The sequence below is a fragment of the Trachypithecus francoisi genome, unplaced genomic scaffold (assembly GCF_009764315.1).
Source record: "Trachypithecus francoisi isolate TF-2019V2 unplaced genomic scaffold, Tfra_2.0 Lachesis_group16, whole genome shotgun sequence".
In the NCBI taxonomy this organism is placed as follows: domain Eukaryota; kingdom Metazoa; phylum Chordata; class Mammalia; order Primates; family Cercopithecidae; genus Trachypithecus; species Trachypithecus francoisi.
Window position 1 is genome coordinate 80,526,824 of NW_022681461.1, and position 12,170 is coordinate 80,538,993.

Sequence of the window (12,170 nt, forward strand, 5' to 3'; positions counted from 1 at the left end):
TAGGCAAAGAGATACTCTACACTTTCCTTGGCAACATGTTAAAACAAAGCTGATAGAAAAATACCGCGAAAGGTGTTATTTTGATTTAATTTCAGATGAGAGAGTGATGTTAATGGACAACTGTCATCAAAACTTTGAAATGTACTATCACCTGGTAATTTGGGGGTAAGCTTGTGTCCACATAAGCTAGTGAGGAACAAAAATGCACATTCAGGGAAACCATTTTGATCTCTTTGCTTATGTGTTTCCCTGGACTATGCTGGGTCCGTGGAGAAGCTGACAAAATGCAGTTTAAATAAAGGGCCTAGAAGGAAATCTTACTGGTTCAGATAAATGCATTGTGTTACAAGTATGAAAACTGTATAGAGTTTAATGACATAATGACCTTTCTATTTCAGGGGAATGAGATTGTAAGAGTTTCATCCAGCTTTCTTCCAATCACCACACCAAGGAGGCTCATTTCAACCTTTCACAAGTAAAACACCTTCTTTCTGAGTGGCAGGAAATTTAAATTCCTCCATTGTGTATACACTGGAAATCCCTAATCTCAAATCCATCAATTTCCTACCTATGGTTCAGAACGTTTTAAAACCAATGTACTGTCAAGAACTTTGGGGAAAGAAAATGTCCCAGAGATAATCAAATGACATTATTTGTATTCCAGGTTCAACTATGGGATTTATCTTTGACTCCAAGTATCATCAGGGTGGCATATGGTGATGGATTCTGCCAGATCCGTGCTATTTCATTGACTTGTTGGGTACCAGTCCTCCCAGCCTAAGATTAAGCTTGATCACCCTTTATCAAATACATCTCATTTTTCAAAACCAACTTTAAAATCTGTGCTGAGGGAAGCATATGCTACTCATTCATCTAAGATCCATTATGAGAAAATTTTTTTTTTTTGGAGACAGCTAATGCTCCATAGCAAAGAAGACAAATTACAAATTCATTAGTTCATTAGAGTCTGGTATTACATTTCTATTGTTTACTCTAAATGTTTTGTTTAAACTAAGCTCTCTGTTAAATGAGTCGTTAAATGGTAATGTTTGGATTTTCATAATCATAATTGAATTTTACAGGTCTTAAATCAGCAGGAGTTCAGGCTGAGTGAAACGTTTTAATGCATGACATGTGAAACGAAGGCTTTAGCTAACTTGCTTCAGCTAACTGTTTTTCATAAGAAAACTATGAGCTCTAACACATAAATTATCCAGTCCTTTCCTCTCACAGATATAATCCACTATTTGACTTTAGAAATCACCTATGTACAAATGGCTCAGCACCAGTAGCACCTCACACTTTCACAGTTGAAAGGACACAGAACCGTTCCACATATCTCTGCTGCATTCCTGTAATCCCCACACCGTAGTCAGGGCTGGGGGCGGAGATGTCTTTTCTCCACAGATTTTTCCCGCAAGTCTCCCAGGTTGGTTTCTGCAGGGGTTATCTTTCTATTCATCAATCTTAAGATTTATTTTGTTCACCTTTGATCAAATACATCTCATTTTTCAAAACCATCTTTAAATCTGTTCTGAGGGAAGTATACGCTGCTACTCTCATTCATCTGAGATCCATTATGAGAAAACTTTTTTTTTTTTTTTTTGAGACTGAGTCTCACTCTGTTGCCTAGGCTGGAGTGCAGTGGTATGATCTTGGCTCACTGCAACCTCCCCCTCCTGGGTTCAAGCGATTCTCATGCCTCAGCCTCCTAAGTAGCTGGGATTACAGGTGCACACTACCACACCTGGCTCATTTTTGTATTTTTAGTAGAAACGGGGTTTCACCATGTTGGCCAGGCTGGTCTCGAACTCCTGACCTCAGGTGATCTGCCCATCTCAGCCTCCCAAAGTGCTGGAATTACAGGCGTGAGCCACTGTGCCCAGCCCATCAATCTTAAATTTATTTTGTTCACCCTTGATCAAATCTCATTTTTCAAAACAAACTTTAAAATATGTTCTGAAGGCAGTATATTCTACTTATTCATCTGAGATCCGTTATGAGAAAACTTCTTTCTTATAACTGAAGACATTGAGTAAACAATGATTTTCAACCATTTTTTTTTTTACTTAGAATTTTTTCTCCAAAAGTCTTATTCAGAACCTGGATTTAAAATAGGCAGAGGTAGGCGGCTCTACCTGACATCTCGGGGGTGACAGCTCACAAGTGACATTCCTCCTGGCTCCTTTCAGCTCCCTGCAGCTGTGCCTGAGCCACCTCCCAGGAAGCTAAAATTCATGCTTCACAAGTTATCATCAAGTCAGCTCTGGAACATGCAAAAGTCTGTCCACAGGCAGTGACTTCTGAGCAAGTGCTGCCCTGGGAGATGACAGCCAAGAGCCACACTAAGGAATGTGGTGGCTTGGGCCAGGTGAAGGAACCTGGTAGTTCTCAAGCGGAGTCCTGTCCTCCAGACCTGGCAGGTGGGGTCCTTGAGGGAAGAGCCCCAGAATGTTCCCCTGAGCAGGCACTCCTGTCTGTTGCAGGCTTTGCTCCCCCAAGACCTTGACCAAGAAGTTGATATACCTCATTGCTAGGCGAAGCGTTTCATTTTTGCTCAGCTTTTTGTCTGGAGGGTGAGTGGGGATGAGCTTCCTCAGCTTGGCAAAGGCGCTGTTGACATTCTGCTGCCTCCACCGCTCCCTGGTATTTGTGAAGATCTTCCTGGTCATGTTTGAGTTCCTGAGATGGAAAGAGAAATGGCCCTCAGGGCCAGTATCTTATAAGAGGCCTGATTGTTATCACATGTCCTGCCAAGAACCTGAGATGTTAGATTTTCTTGACTCAGAGCTTAGATGATTCATTTCCTCATTTTCAGGTTTTTTGACAAGAGAAAAAAATGTAGTAGACGACAGGGGAAGGTGAGAACAACACCCTTCAGCTTTTTCTCCCTGGCTGTTTTGAAGCTTCCAGTTGAAAGATTACTTTGTCCCAAGACTCCTATTTCTTCCTTCATAACCAACTCTTCCTAATTGTTCAGAATCAGGTGCAATATCGATTGAGTTTATGTGTGAATACAATATATGTTTGGCCAATAGAAAGTTCGTTTTCTCTTTTTTCTTTTTTTGAGTTGGAATCTCACTCTGTTACCCAGGCTGGAGTGCCATGGCACGATCTCAGCTCACTGCAACCTCCAGCTCCCGGGTTTGAGCGATTCTCCTGCCTCAGCCTCCAGAGTAGCTGGGAATATAGGCACCTGCCACCATGCCTGGCTAGTTTTTATATTTTTAGTAGAGACGGGGTTTCACCATGTTGGCCAGGCTGGTCTTAAACTCCTGATCTTAGGTGATCTATCTGCCTCAGCCTCCCAAAGTGCTGGGATTGCAAGCGTGAGTCACCACGCCGGGTCACCAACAGAGAGTTGAGTATGAACCAACAGTGTGTTCTCAGAATGAAGTAAAAAAAGAAAATGATTCTAGGTTTCATTAATAAAATCAAATTTGGAATAGAGAAGACAATACAGCTCTCTTGTTAGCTGGCGGACCTCACTGGGAGGATTCAGGCCCTCTCTGTAAGAGCTAAAATATCCAGACTGGACTATATTTAGAGGAGCAGGAACAGAGTGATGAAGGGTCTTGAAACCCTGTTGTACGAAGAACAGAAGTGGGGGTGTTTAGTCTCACAAAAATGAAAAGGCAAGGGGCAGGTGGGAGTGCTTCTCTGGCATATATTCTGTAGAAGATACTTGGGCCTCTTCAGGGCTGCACTGGATAACCTTTCCGAGTCTAGTGGTTTATCATCATATACTGCCAAGCATCATGCAGCCATTTTTCACTCCTAGAGGCATGGGCCCCTTTTTTCAGGCGGCTTGGATTAACATGTGCTAATAGGAACACTTGGGAGGCACTGGCAAACAAGCCAAGGTCCAGCCCCAGGCAGTCTGATGTTCTTGGCTTACTGCTATGGGTCTGCTGCCTGCTCCACACTCAGCTCCTCTGGGCACTGGGCCCTTTCTAGTTCCTCCAAAGACTGATGAATATTCCCAACTCTACCCTTTTGCACGGTGTCATTTTCTGTTCCTTGAATTTCCTCTCCCCTCTCTACTTCCCTATTTCTTTAAAGAGCAGGTCAGATCTTCTCCTACCACCAAGCCCTGACTCTACAGGAGTCTTCACATAACTCAGCCAACAGTGGAACCATGTGCATGGTGGTCAAGAGCACAGGCTCGCTCCAAGGCCAGAACCCTGGTTTGGCTGTTGGTTCTACTCCCCCTAGCTGTGTGACCTTGAGCAATCTACTTAACCTCTCTGTGTTTCAAATGCCTCATAAGTAAAGAGCAGTTCAGGAGTACTGCATCATTGTGAGGACGCATAAAATGATACACATAAAATACCTTAGCTCAGTGTCTGGTGCATAGTAAAGGTTCAATAAATATTTAATGATTGGCGGGGCTCAGTAGCTCACACCAGAAATCCCAGCGCACTGGGAGGCCAAGGGGGCCAGATCACCTGAGGTCAGGAGTTCAAGATCAGCCTGGCCAACACGGTGAAATTCCGTTTCTACTAAAAATACAAAAAATTAGCAGGGCGTGGTGGCGCATGCCTGTAGTCAGGGCCAATCAGGAGGTTGAGACAGAAGAATCACTTGAACCCAGGAGGTGGAGGTTGCAATGAGTTGAGATCGCACCATTGCACTCCAGCCTGGGCGACAGAGCGAGACTGTCTCAAAAAAAAAAAATTAATGATTGCAATTATTATCTCTACAAATAAAACAGAGAAAAGTAAATGTTGTAATTTATCATTTTCTTCCTACTGAAGACGTTGTCACGCATTAGAGAAGGTCTGAGCTTTATGTGCTCTTTTGGTTCACTTTACAGGAATATATGGGGGAGTGTGTGTATGTGTGTGTGTGTACAGCAAAAACCTGGAAGGATTCAGGCCAAACTGTCAACAGTGGTTCCTTGGGGAAGGACAGTAGATTGGGAGAAGAGAAAAAAGAGAGACTTGTGGTGTTTTATTCTTTTTTTGTATTGTTTTATATATATCTTTCTTTTTTTTTTTTTTTTTGAGATGGAGTTTCACTCTGTTGCCAGGTTGGAGTGCAGTGGTGCAATCTCGGCTCACTGCAACTTCTGCCTCCCAGGTTCAAGCGATTTTCCTGCCTCAGCCTCCCTAGTAGCTGGAACTACAGGCGCACGCCACTAGGTCCAGCTAATTTTTTGTACTTTTGGTAGAAAAGGGGTTTCACCATCCTGGCCAGGACAGTTTCAATCTCCTGACCTCATGATCTGTCCGCCTCGGTCTCCCAAAGTGCTGGGATTATTCTCAGCACAGCACTGGACTCTCTAACCCAGACACAAGCAGGAAAGGCAACAAGAAAGGAACTGGAATGGGGAAACGTCCGGGGCGCATAGAGATGCTCACCGGCGTGAGCCACTGCGCCCAGCTGTTTTATATTTTTATAATACATTATTCATGTATTATTTGCTTCATAATAGAAGAAATGTTTTAAATGCTTATGGGCTTTAGAGCAGAAACACCCAGCTTTGAATCTCTGCTCTCAATGTCCTAGTTATCGTTTAACTTCTTGAAGCCTCGGTTTTCTTCTCTGGAAAACGGAGGGAGATACAGCCATTAGCAGGACTTTGGTGAGGATTACACGAAATGCATTATAAAGTGTCTGGCACACAGATGCTAAATAAATGTAGCAATTTCCTCCCTATACACATGGAAAGCATCATTGTTGCAAAGAAAAGCATTTTTCTTTCTTTTTGTTCTTTTTTAAAAAAACTATTTTTGGTAGAGAGAGGGTCTCACTATGTTGCCCAGGCTGGCCTGGAACTCCTGGGCTCAAGCAATCCTCCTGCCTCAGCCTCCCAAATTGCTGGGATTATGGGAGAACCACTGCACCAACTGCATTTTTCAATCACCTCTATGCCCCCTGGACATTTCCCCATCCCAGTTCCTTTCTTGTTGCCTTTTCTGCTTGTGTCTGGGTTGGAGAGTCCAGTGCTGTCCTGAGAATTCATGGTGAACTGGAAGCACAGCAGCACAAGGTCACCGCATGGCTTCCAGCTCCCCCCACTGTCCGTTTGCACCCACATCCTCTCTCCCTGGAGACATTCCTAGTTGGACCCACGGACCAATTACAATATTATGCACTCCAAGCTTTGGGACCAACATTTGCCTATACTGCGAGCCAGGTATTGTGCTTGCTGCTGAGTGCTGAGGAGCTGGCTGATTGTATTAACGTGTGAGGGAAGCACTGCGACTGCAGGAGCAGAGAAGCAGCAGCTAACCAGGCATTCTAGCGGGCTCCCAGACAGACCAGGTAGCCTTCCAAAACTGAAAGGGGTGGGCCAGGTGATCCCCAGGACCTCATTCTACTCAGAAATGCTACAATGCCCCGTCCATTTCCTTTTTTTTTTTGCTCCTGTCACCCAGGCTGGAGTGCAGTGGCCAATCTTGTTGCTCCCTGCAACCTCTGCCTCCCGTGGCGTAGTCTCGGCTCACTGCAACTTTGTCACACTGGTTCAAGTGATTCTCCTGCCTCAGCCTACCAAGTAGCTGGGATTGTAGGTGCCCACCACCACACCCAGCTACTTTTTGTATTTTTAGTAGAGATGAGTTTTCACCACGTTGGCCAGGCTGGTCTCAAACTCCTAACCTCAGGTGATCCACCTGTGTTGGCCTCCCAAAGTGCTGGGATTATAGGCATGAGCCACCATGTCTGGCCCCATTGCCTTTTATCTAACCTAAGTCATTTCTGAATAATCTGACCTTTGGTTCTACAATGAAAACTTGAGTGTTGTCAGAACTATACCCAAGGATACCTAAAATATAAAAGTTTGAACCTGAATCAAGGGGATTTTAAGGTAGAAAACTATCTAGTTTTGTTCACACTGACGCTGGCCAGGATTGTGGCAGCAAAGTTACATTCATGCTTCTCTTGTCAAAAGACGGTTTAGCTCATTCACTAAGTCAACCATAGTCCCATGGGGGGTCTTTTTCAAGCTGGGAGGAAAAAAGATTAAGCAGGATAAACTAACTGTGGTGTTCTTTTCCAAGAGGGCTCTATCCTATTGTACTAGAAACAGACAGAAAAAAAAAAAAAAAAAAAAACAGAGAAAACCGGCTTCTAAAATGTAGTCTGCCATCCTAGGAGGTGCTTAATCATTCCTTGTTGATTTATCCTCAAGTGTGTTCGTCTCCTTCTCCAAAGGGGAAACAGAAATCAGTGGTTTAACAAGCTGGAAAAGCTCAAAGTAGAGGTCACTGGAAAATTACTGAAGTACTTATTAAATCAAAGGAAAACTGCATTTAGTGTTTTTCCAGTCGCAAGGACTGATTGCTGCTAATCGTGATCTCAGAGTAATGTAAGAGCTAAAAAAAAAAATTAGACTAGATGCCACAGAATCAGAGAACATTTGATAGATGCCAAAACAGAGGTGAAGCATTTAGGCCACACAGGGAATCAGTGGTATAGCCTGTGTCCGAGGCCTGGATATTGATGCATTTACGTCACCATTGGGGACTCCTGCCGGGTCAGGGTTCATAACCTTTTTTGTACCATGGACCCTTTTAGGAGTCTGGGGAAGCCTAGGGACAGATTCATTTTCAGAACAATGATTTTTAAATACAGAAAGTAGAAAGGCTTTGGTTCTCATCTCAGAATAATTATTTTAAGTCCATAAATTAAAATACATAGACACAGAAAATAACCAATTATATTTAGTAGTTATTAAAATAAAATACAATATAGCAATGCATGTGCTTCATATTTAACACATTAAATAACTAGACTTATTACGATAATCTCTAAAAAGTGATATGTAAATGATGTTTTCAAAAGATCTGCAACATCTGTGACATGAAATGCATGCATCTATGATTTCTATTGGTGACAAATTCACCACCACAGCTAATACTACTACAGTTTATTACCCACATTCATAAATAAAGGAAATGCTATGTTTAAATGAAAGGTTAGTGGAAGTAAAGATGTAATTTTTCTCCATCCAAATTTATAGCACCCCTGAATTTAATCTCTACATCCCTGGGTGGATGCGGGTTGGGTACCCCAGGTTAAGAATGCCTGGGTTGGAGGAAAGTCAGGTAGAAACACCAGGAACATAGATATGCATAAATCCTCTGTTTATATTGTCGCTACTGAAGGTAACACATTAGCAAAGAAAAGAAGGACACACTCCCGCAAGGTGACCAATGCCCCTAATAGGAGCTGCTACTTTTTGTGCCAGGGGTTCCTGGACACGAAGCGCGGGTTCACCAGCAAGTGTGCAGCACAGGCTCATGGCTAACACTGGGGGGCCTGTCCCAGGCATTCACACACATGCAGCTCTTTCTTCATTCAGCTTTAAATTTATCTTCCTGGCATTTGGTCCGCTGCATTTGTCTCTTCTTTCACCTTTCTCTTGAAAGTAAGTGAAAATATTCGCCATGAAGGGTGGTTTATATAGTTAGATTGGGGAACAGTGCTTAACCTCCAATATGAGGCACAGCTCTGCCTTTTGAAGTTAGTATAGAAGTAATACAAACTCATTTAAGAAAAAAAAAATCAAGCATACACATGTGCCTAAAGTAAAGCATAAAAGGCTCCCTACCTGTTTAGCTACTCGGTCTCACTCCCCAGCCGCAGCCAGTTTGGTGTGTGTATCACACATACACACACACATCCTTTAAAATCACCATATATATTATGCAAGTCACTTTTCTCACACAACTCTGCATGTTGATATATTTAATCAACAGCACACAGTATGAATTCTGCTCTTCAGCGCCGTTCACAGTAGCCTCACGCTGGGGGAGCCACCTGTTCTAAGATGCACCCAATCCCTGCACCGTGCAGCCTGGACGCACCTCGAATACCCTGCCCAACCTTCTTGCCTTGTCCGCTTCGCTTCCAGGCCTTTCCCTTTTTCTTTTTATAACGTTTGCTCCCCCTTGCAAACCATTGCCTTGCCTAATGACTAATTATTTAGGGAGTCCAGGAAAGCATCTCGTGGCTGAAGTTTCGAATCTGCCAGGTGTCCCGGAGTCGCTCAGGGACGCGCGAGCTCCTTTAAGGCCTCTGGGAGACGCGCTGTCGGGCGCGGTATAAGGGAGTCTGTGGCATCACGCATAAAAGCGGCGCGGCCCCGCCAACACGCTAGAGAGTCGGGCTAGCACCCCCGGAGCCGAGCCACCGCCCCTGCCCCGCGGAAGGTCCCCGGGTCTTCCCACCGAATTGGCTCGGTGGCTGCTACCAAGTCTCGGCCGCACTCCTGCTCCCCCGGGTGAGTGTGACTCAGCGAGAGACCCGCAGGCCCACGAGCCCGGCCCTGGTGGCGCCCACGTCCCCCCGGAGTCCACGCACCTCCTCGCTAAGAGCCCGCGCCGTCGCCCTCGCCGGCCGTGTGCGCCCTCGCCTGGAAGCCGCGCCGCCGCCGCCTTTATAGGACACCGCCCTTTGTCTCGCGGGGCCCGGGGGCCCCTTCCCGACAGGGACTCCCACCGGTTCCTCCCCGCTCCCCGCGCCCTAGCTTCCTGGGACCAGCCCTCTCTTGTGCCCTGGAAAGGGAGCAAGGGAGGAAGGAGAGCCCCGCCTTGTGTGAGGCTTGGGGGCGGTAATGGGGTCCTGCTACCCACCTGTGCTGGGGGAGCCGCTTACTAACCTCCTTCTCCAACGCATTCAACCCTGGGAAAGTCCGTATCCGTTGTTAATTCATCAGATGCTCATGAAGCCCCAGTGAGCCTCTAACTGGAGTTCAGGAACCGCTTGCTTCATAATCACAGGTGGAGAAGGAGGATCCCAACACCCACAACCCAAACCCATGAAACCAGGAGTTTTTGGAGGTGGGGGTGGGGTCTGAAATCTGTATTTTTAAAACCTAAGTATTTCAGGAGATTAAGATGCACAGCAGAATTTAAGTCACTGTACTGGGTAGGTTCCCGAATTTATTCATTTCAGTTTGCACAGTGCCCAGCACTAATATTGATTATTTCAGTGAGGGAGGGGACTTCTAATTGGTCTTCCTGCTTCTGGACTTGCCTCTTTCTGTCTATTCTCCAACATCATCCAGAATGATGCTATGAAAGCACAAGTCAGATTCTGGTCACTTCTCTGCTCAAAATCCCGCCGTGGCTCTCCATTTCACTGACTTACGCCAAAGCCTTTATAATGGGCCCAGAGATATCTTTTTATCCCTCTGAGCTGTCTGTCTCTTCTCTCCCCGGGGCTCACTCAGCTCTAGCCACTTTGGTCTCTTGGTTGTTTCAGGAACTCACCAGATACTCTCCTTCCTCAGAGCCTTTTCACTGTTTCCTCTGCCTTAAACACTCTTCCCCCAAGTTATCCACCATTCCCTCCCTAACCTCCTTTCATTCGTTCAACACATTATTACTGAGAGCTTACGATGAACCAGGCCCTGTTCTAGTTCCTAGGGACACAACTTCAAATAAAACAGATAAAAGTCCTTGCCCTCAAGGAGCTGACATTCTTTAGGTCTTTACTCAAATGGCACCTTCTCAGTGAAGTCTCTGACCACAATATCTAAAATTGCACCGTCTGTCTGGCGTGGTGGTGAGCCTGTAATCCTACCTACTCCAGAGGCTGAGGCAAGAGGATAGCTTGAGGCCAGGAGTCTGAGGCTGTAGTGCACGATGATCGCACCTGTGAATAGCCACAACACTCCAGCCTGGCCAACATAGTGAGACCTTATCTCTTTAAAATAAATAAATAAATAAAATTGTTCCTTCACACACAGAGTCTTCATCCTTCTGTTTTATTCTTCTTAACATTATCCCCACTTAGTAATATTTACTTATTTATCTTCTCTGCCTTTCTCCACCTCATCTACTCCCAGTGAATAGGTGTTCATCAAATGTTAATTAATGAATGAATAAGTAATGAATTCCCAGGTACCACTCTTTCTGAAAGTTCTGGTATAGGACCTGGCACAATAAATTCACAAATACATTGCAGCTTAGTGGATAAGAGCAAAGGGCTCTGGAGTTACATTACCCAGGTGGAAATTCCTTGTCTATTCACTTTTGTGATCCTAGGCAAATTATAGAATTTATGCTTGCCTTAGTCCTTATCTGTAAAATGGGGACAATGACAGAATTGTGAGGACTAAATGAGAAAAAGGTAGGTAAAGCATTTAGCAGTATGCCTAGCACACAGTTGGTATATTGTAAATTTTATTGTGGTCCACTGTATTATTGTTAACAACGATTGGCTCCCTTCCCTGGGAGAGGATAATATAGCCCCACTCACTGCCATGTGATTGGCAGCACCTCCCTGTAAGTGGAGGAACTATACTTCTCTGCCCCATTGCCAGGCTTGACCATACAACTTGCATCAGCAAATAGAGTGTGAACAGCCCTAACGTTGATCATGATGGAGCAGAAGCTTTACAAGGGATTGCTGGACCCGGCGCTGTGGCTCACACCTGTAATCCCAGCACTTTGGGAGGCCAAGGCGGGCAGATCACTTGAGATCAGGAGTTCAAGACCAGCCTGGCCAACATGGTGAAACCTTATCTCTACTGAAAAAAGTAAAAAATTAGCCGGGCATGGTGGCGCATGACTGTAATCCCAGCTACTCAGGAGGCTGAGGCAGGAGAATCGCTTGAACTTGGGAAGCAGGGGTTGCAGTGAGCCGAGATCGTGCCACTGCACTCCAGCCTGGGGATAGAGCAAGACTCCAGTTGGGATTGCTGGATCGGCTCAGCCATAAGAAAGTTAGGTTTGGGGTTGCTCGTGCAGACTGGACACCATGGAGCAAACGCGCAACCAACCATATAACATGAGTGAGAAATAAATCTTTATTGTTGTAAGTCACTGAGACTTTGGGGTTGTCACACCACCACCCATCTTACCCACCTCCAAAAGAAACAATACAGTTTCATTATAAATGGTGTTGCATAAATTACTAGGTTATGGTGGTAGGCGGGGAGTGGGGTAGGATGGGGAGCTGGGCATGAAGGTCAGGAAAGCTGTGTATCTATTTTCAAGGTACTAACAGCTATTGGAAGGGAGAAGACATGACAACATGACTAATATAAGACAGACAGTCCTGAATGCGAGAGAGTGTGAAATTAGAGTTAGGGATAGAGAGGTAGAAGGTTCTAGCTGGGGGATCAGAGGTTACTCATGGGATGGATGGCATTTAAACTAGGCCTTGAAGCAAGGGTGGCTCTGCCATTTGTGGGGGCCATGATAAGGGTACAA

At 45.1% G+C, this 12,170-nt stretch overlaps 2 protein-coding genes across 3 annotated transcripts in view; both read right to left on the reverse strand.

The window, feature by feature from the left end:
• Positions 1–2,068: 2,068 nt before the first annotated feature.
• On the reverse strand, positions 2,069–9,373 carry TAL2 (TAL bHLH transcription factor 2). 2 transcript variants are annotated; one of them, XM_033237913.1, is made up of 2 exons: positions 9,313–9,373; positions 2,069–2,682 (listed from the first exon to the last, which is right to left on the reverse strand). In XM_033237913.1, the coding sequence occupies exon 2, from the start codon at positions 2,670–2,672 to the stop codon at positions 2,346–2,348; it is 327 nt and encodes a 108-aa protein (XP_033093804.1). In that variant the 5' UTR covers positions 2,673–2,682; positions 9,313–9,373; the 3' UTR covers positions 2,069–2,345. The 2 variants fall into 2 exon arrangements, with proteins under 2 accessions (XP_033093804.1, XP_033093805.1); XM_033237914.1 differs by lacking the exon at positions 9,313–9,373 and adding an exon at positions 8,561–9,306.
• FKTN (fukutin) overlaps positions 2,603–12,170 on the reverse strand; it is a 93,403-nt gene continuing 83,835 nt past the window's right edge. Inside the window, exon 13 of the mRNA XM_033237911.1 lies at positions 2,603–2,682. Coding sequence (XP_033093802.1) covers positions 2,669–2,682 — 14 coding nt within the window. The 3' untranslated portion in view covers positions 2,603–2,668. The remainder of the gene's footprint in view (positions 2,683–12,170) is intronic.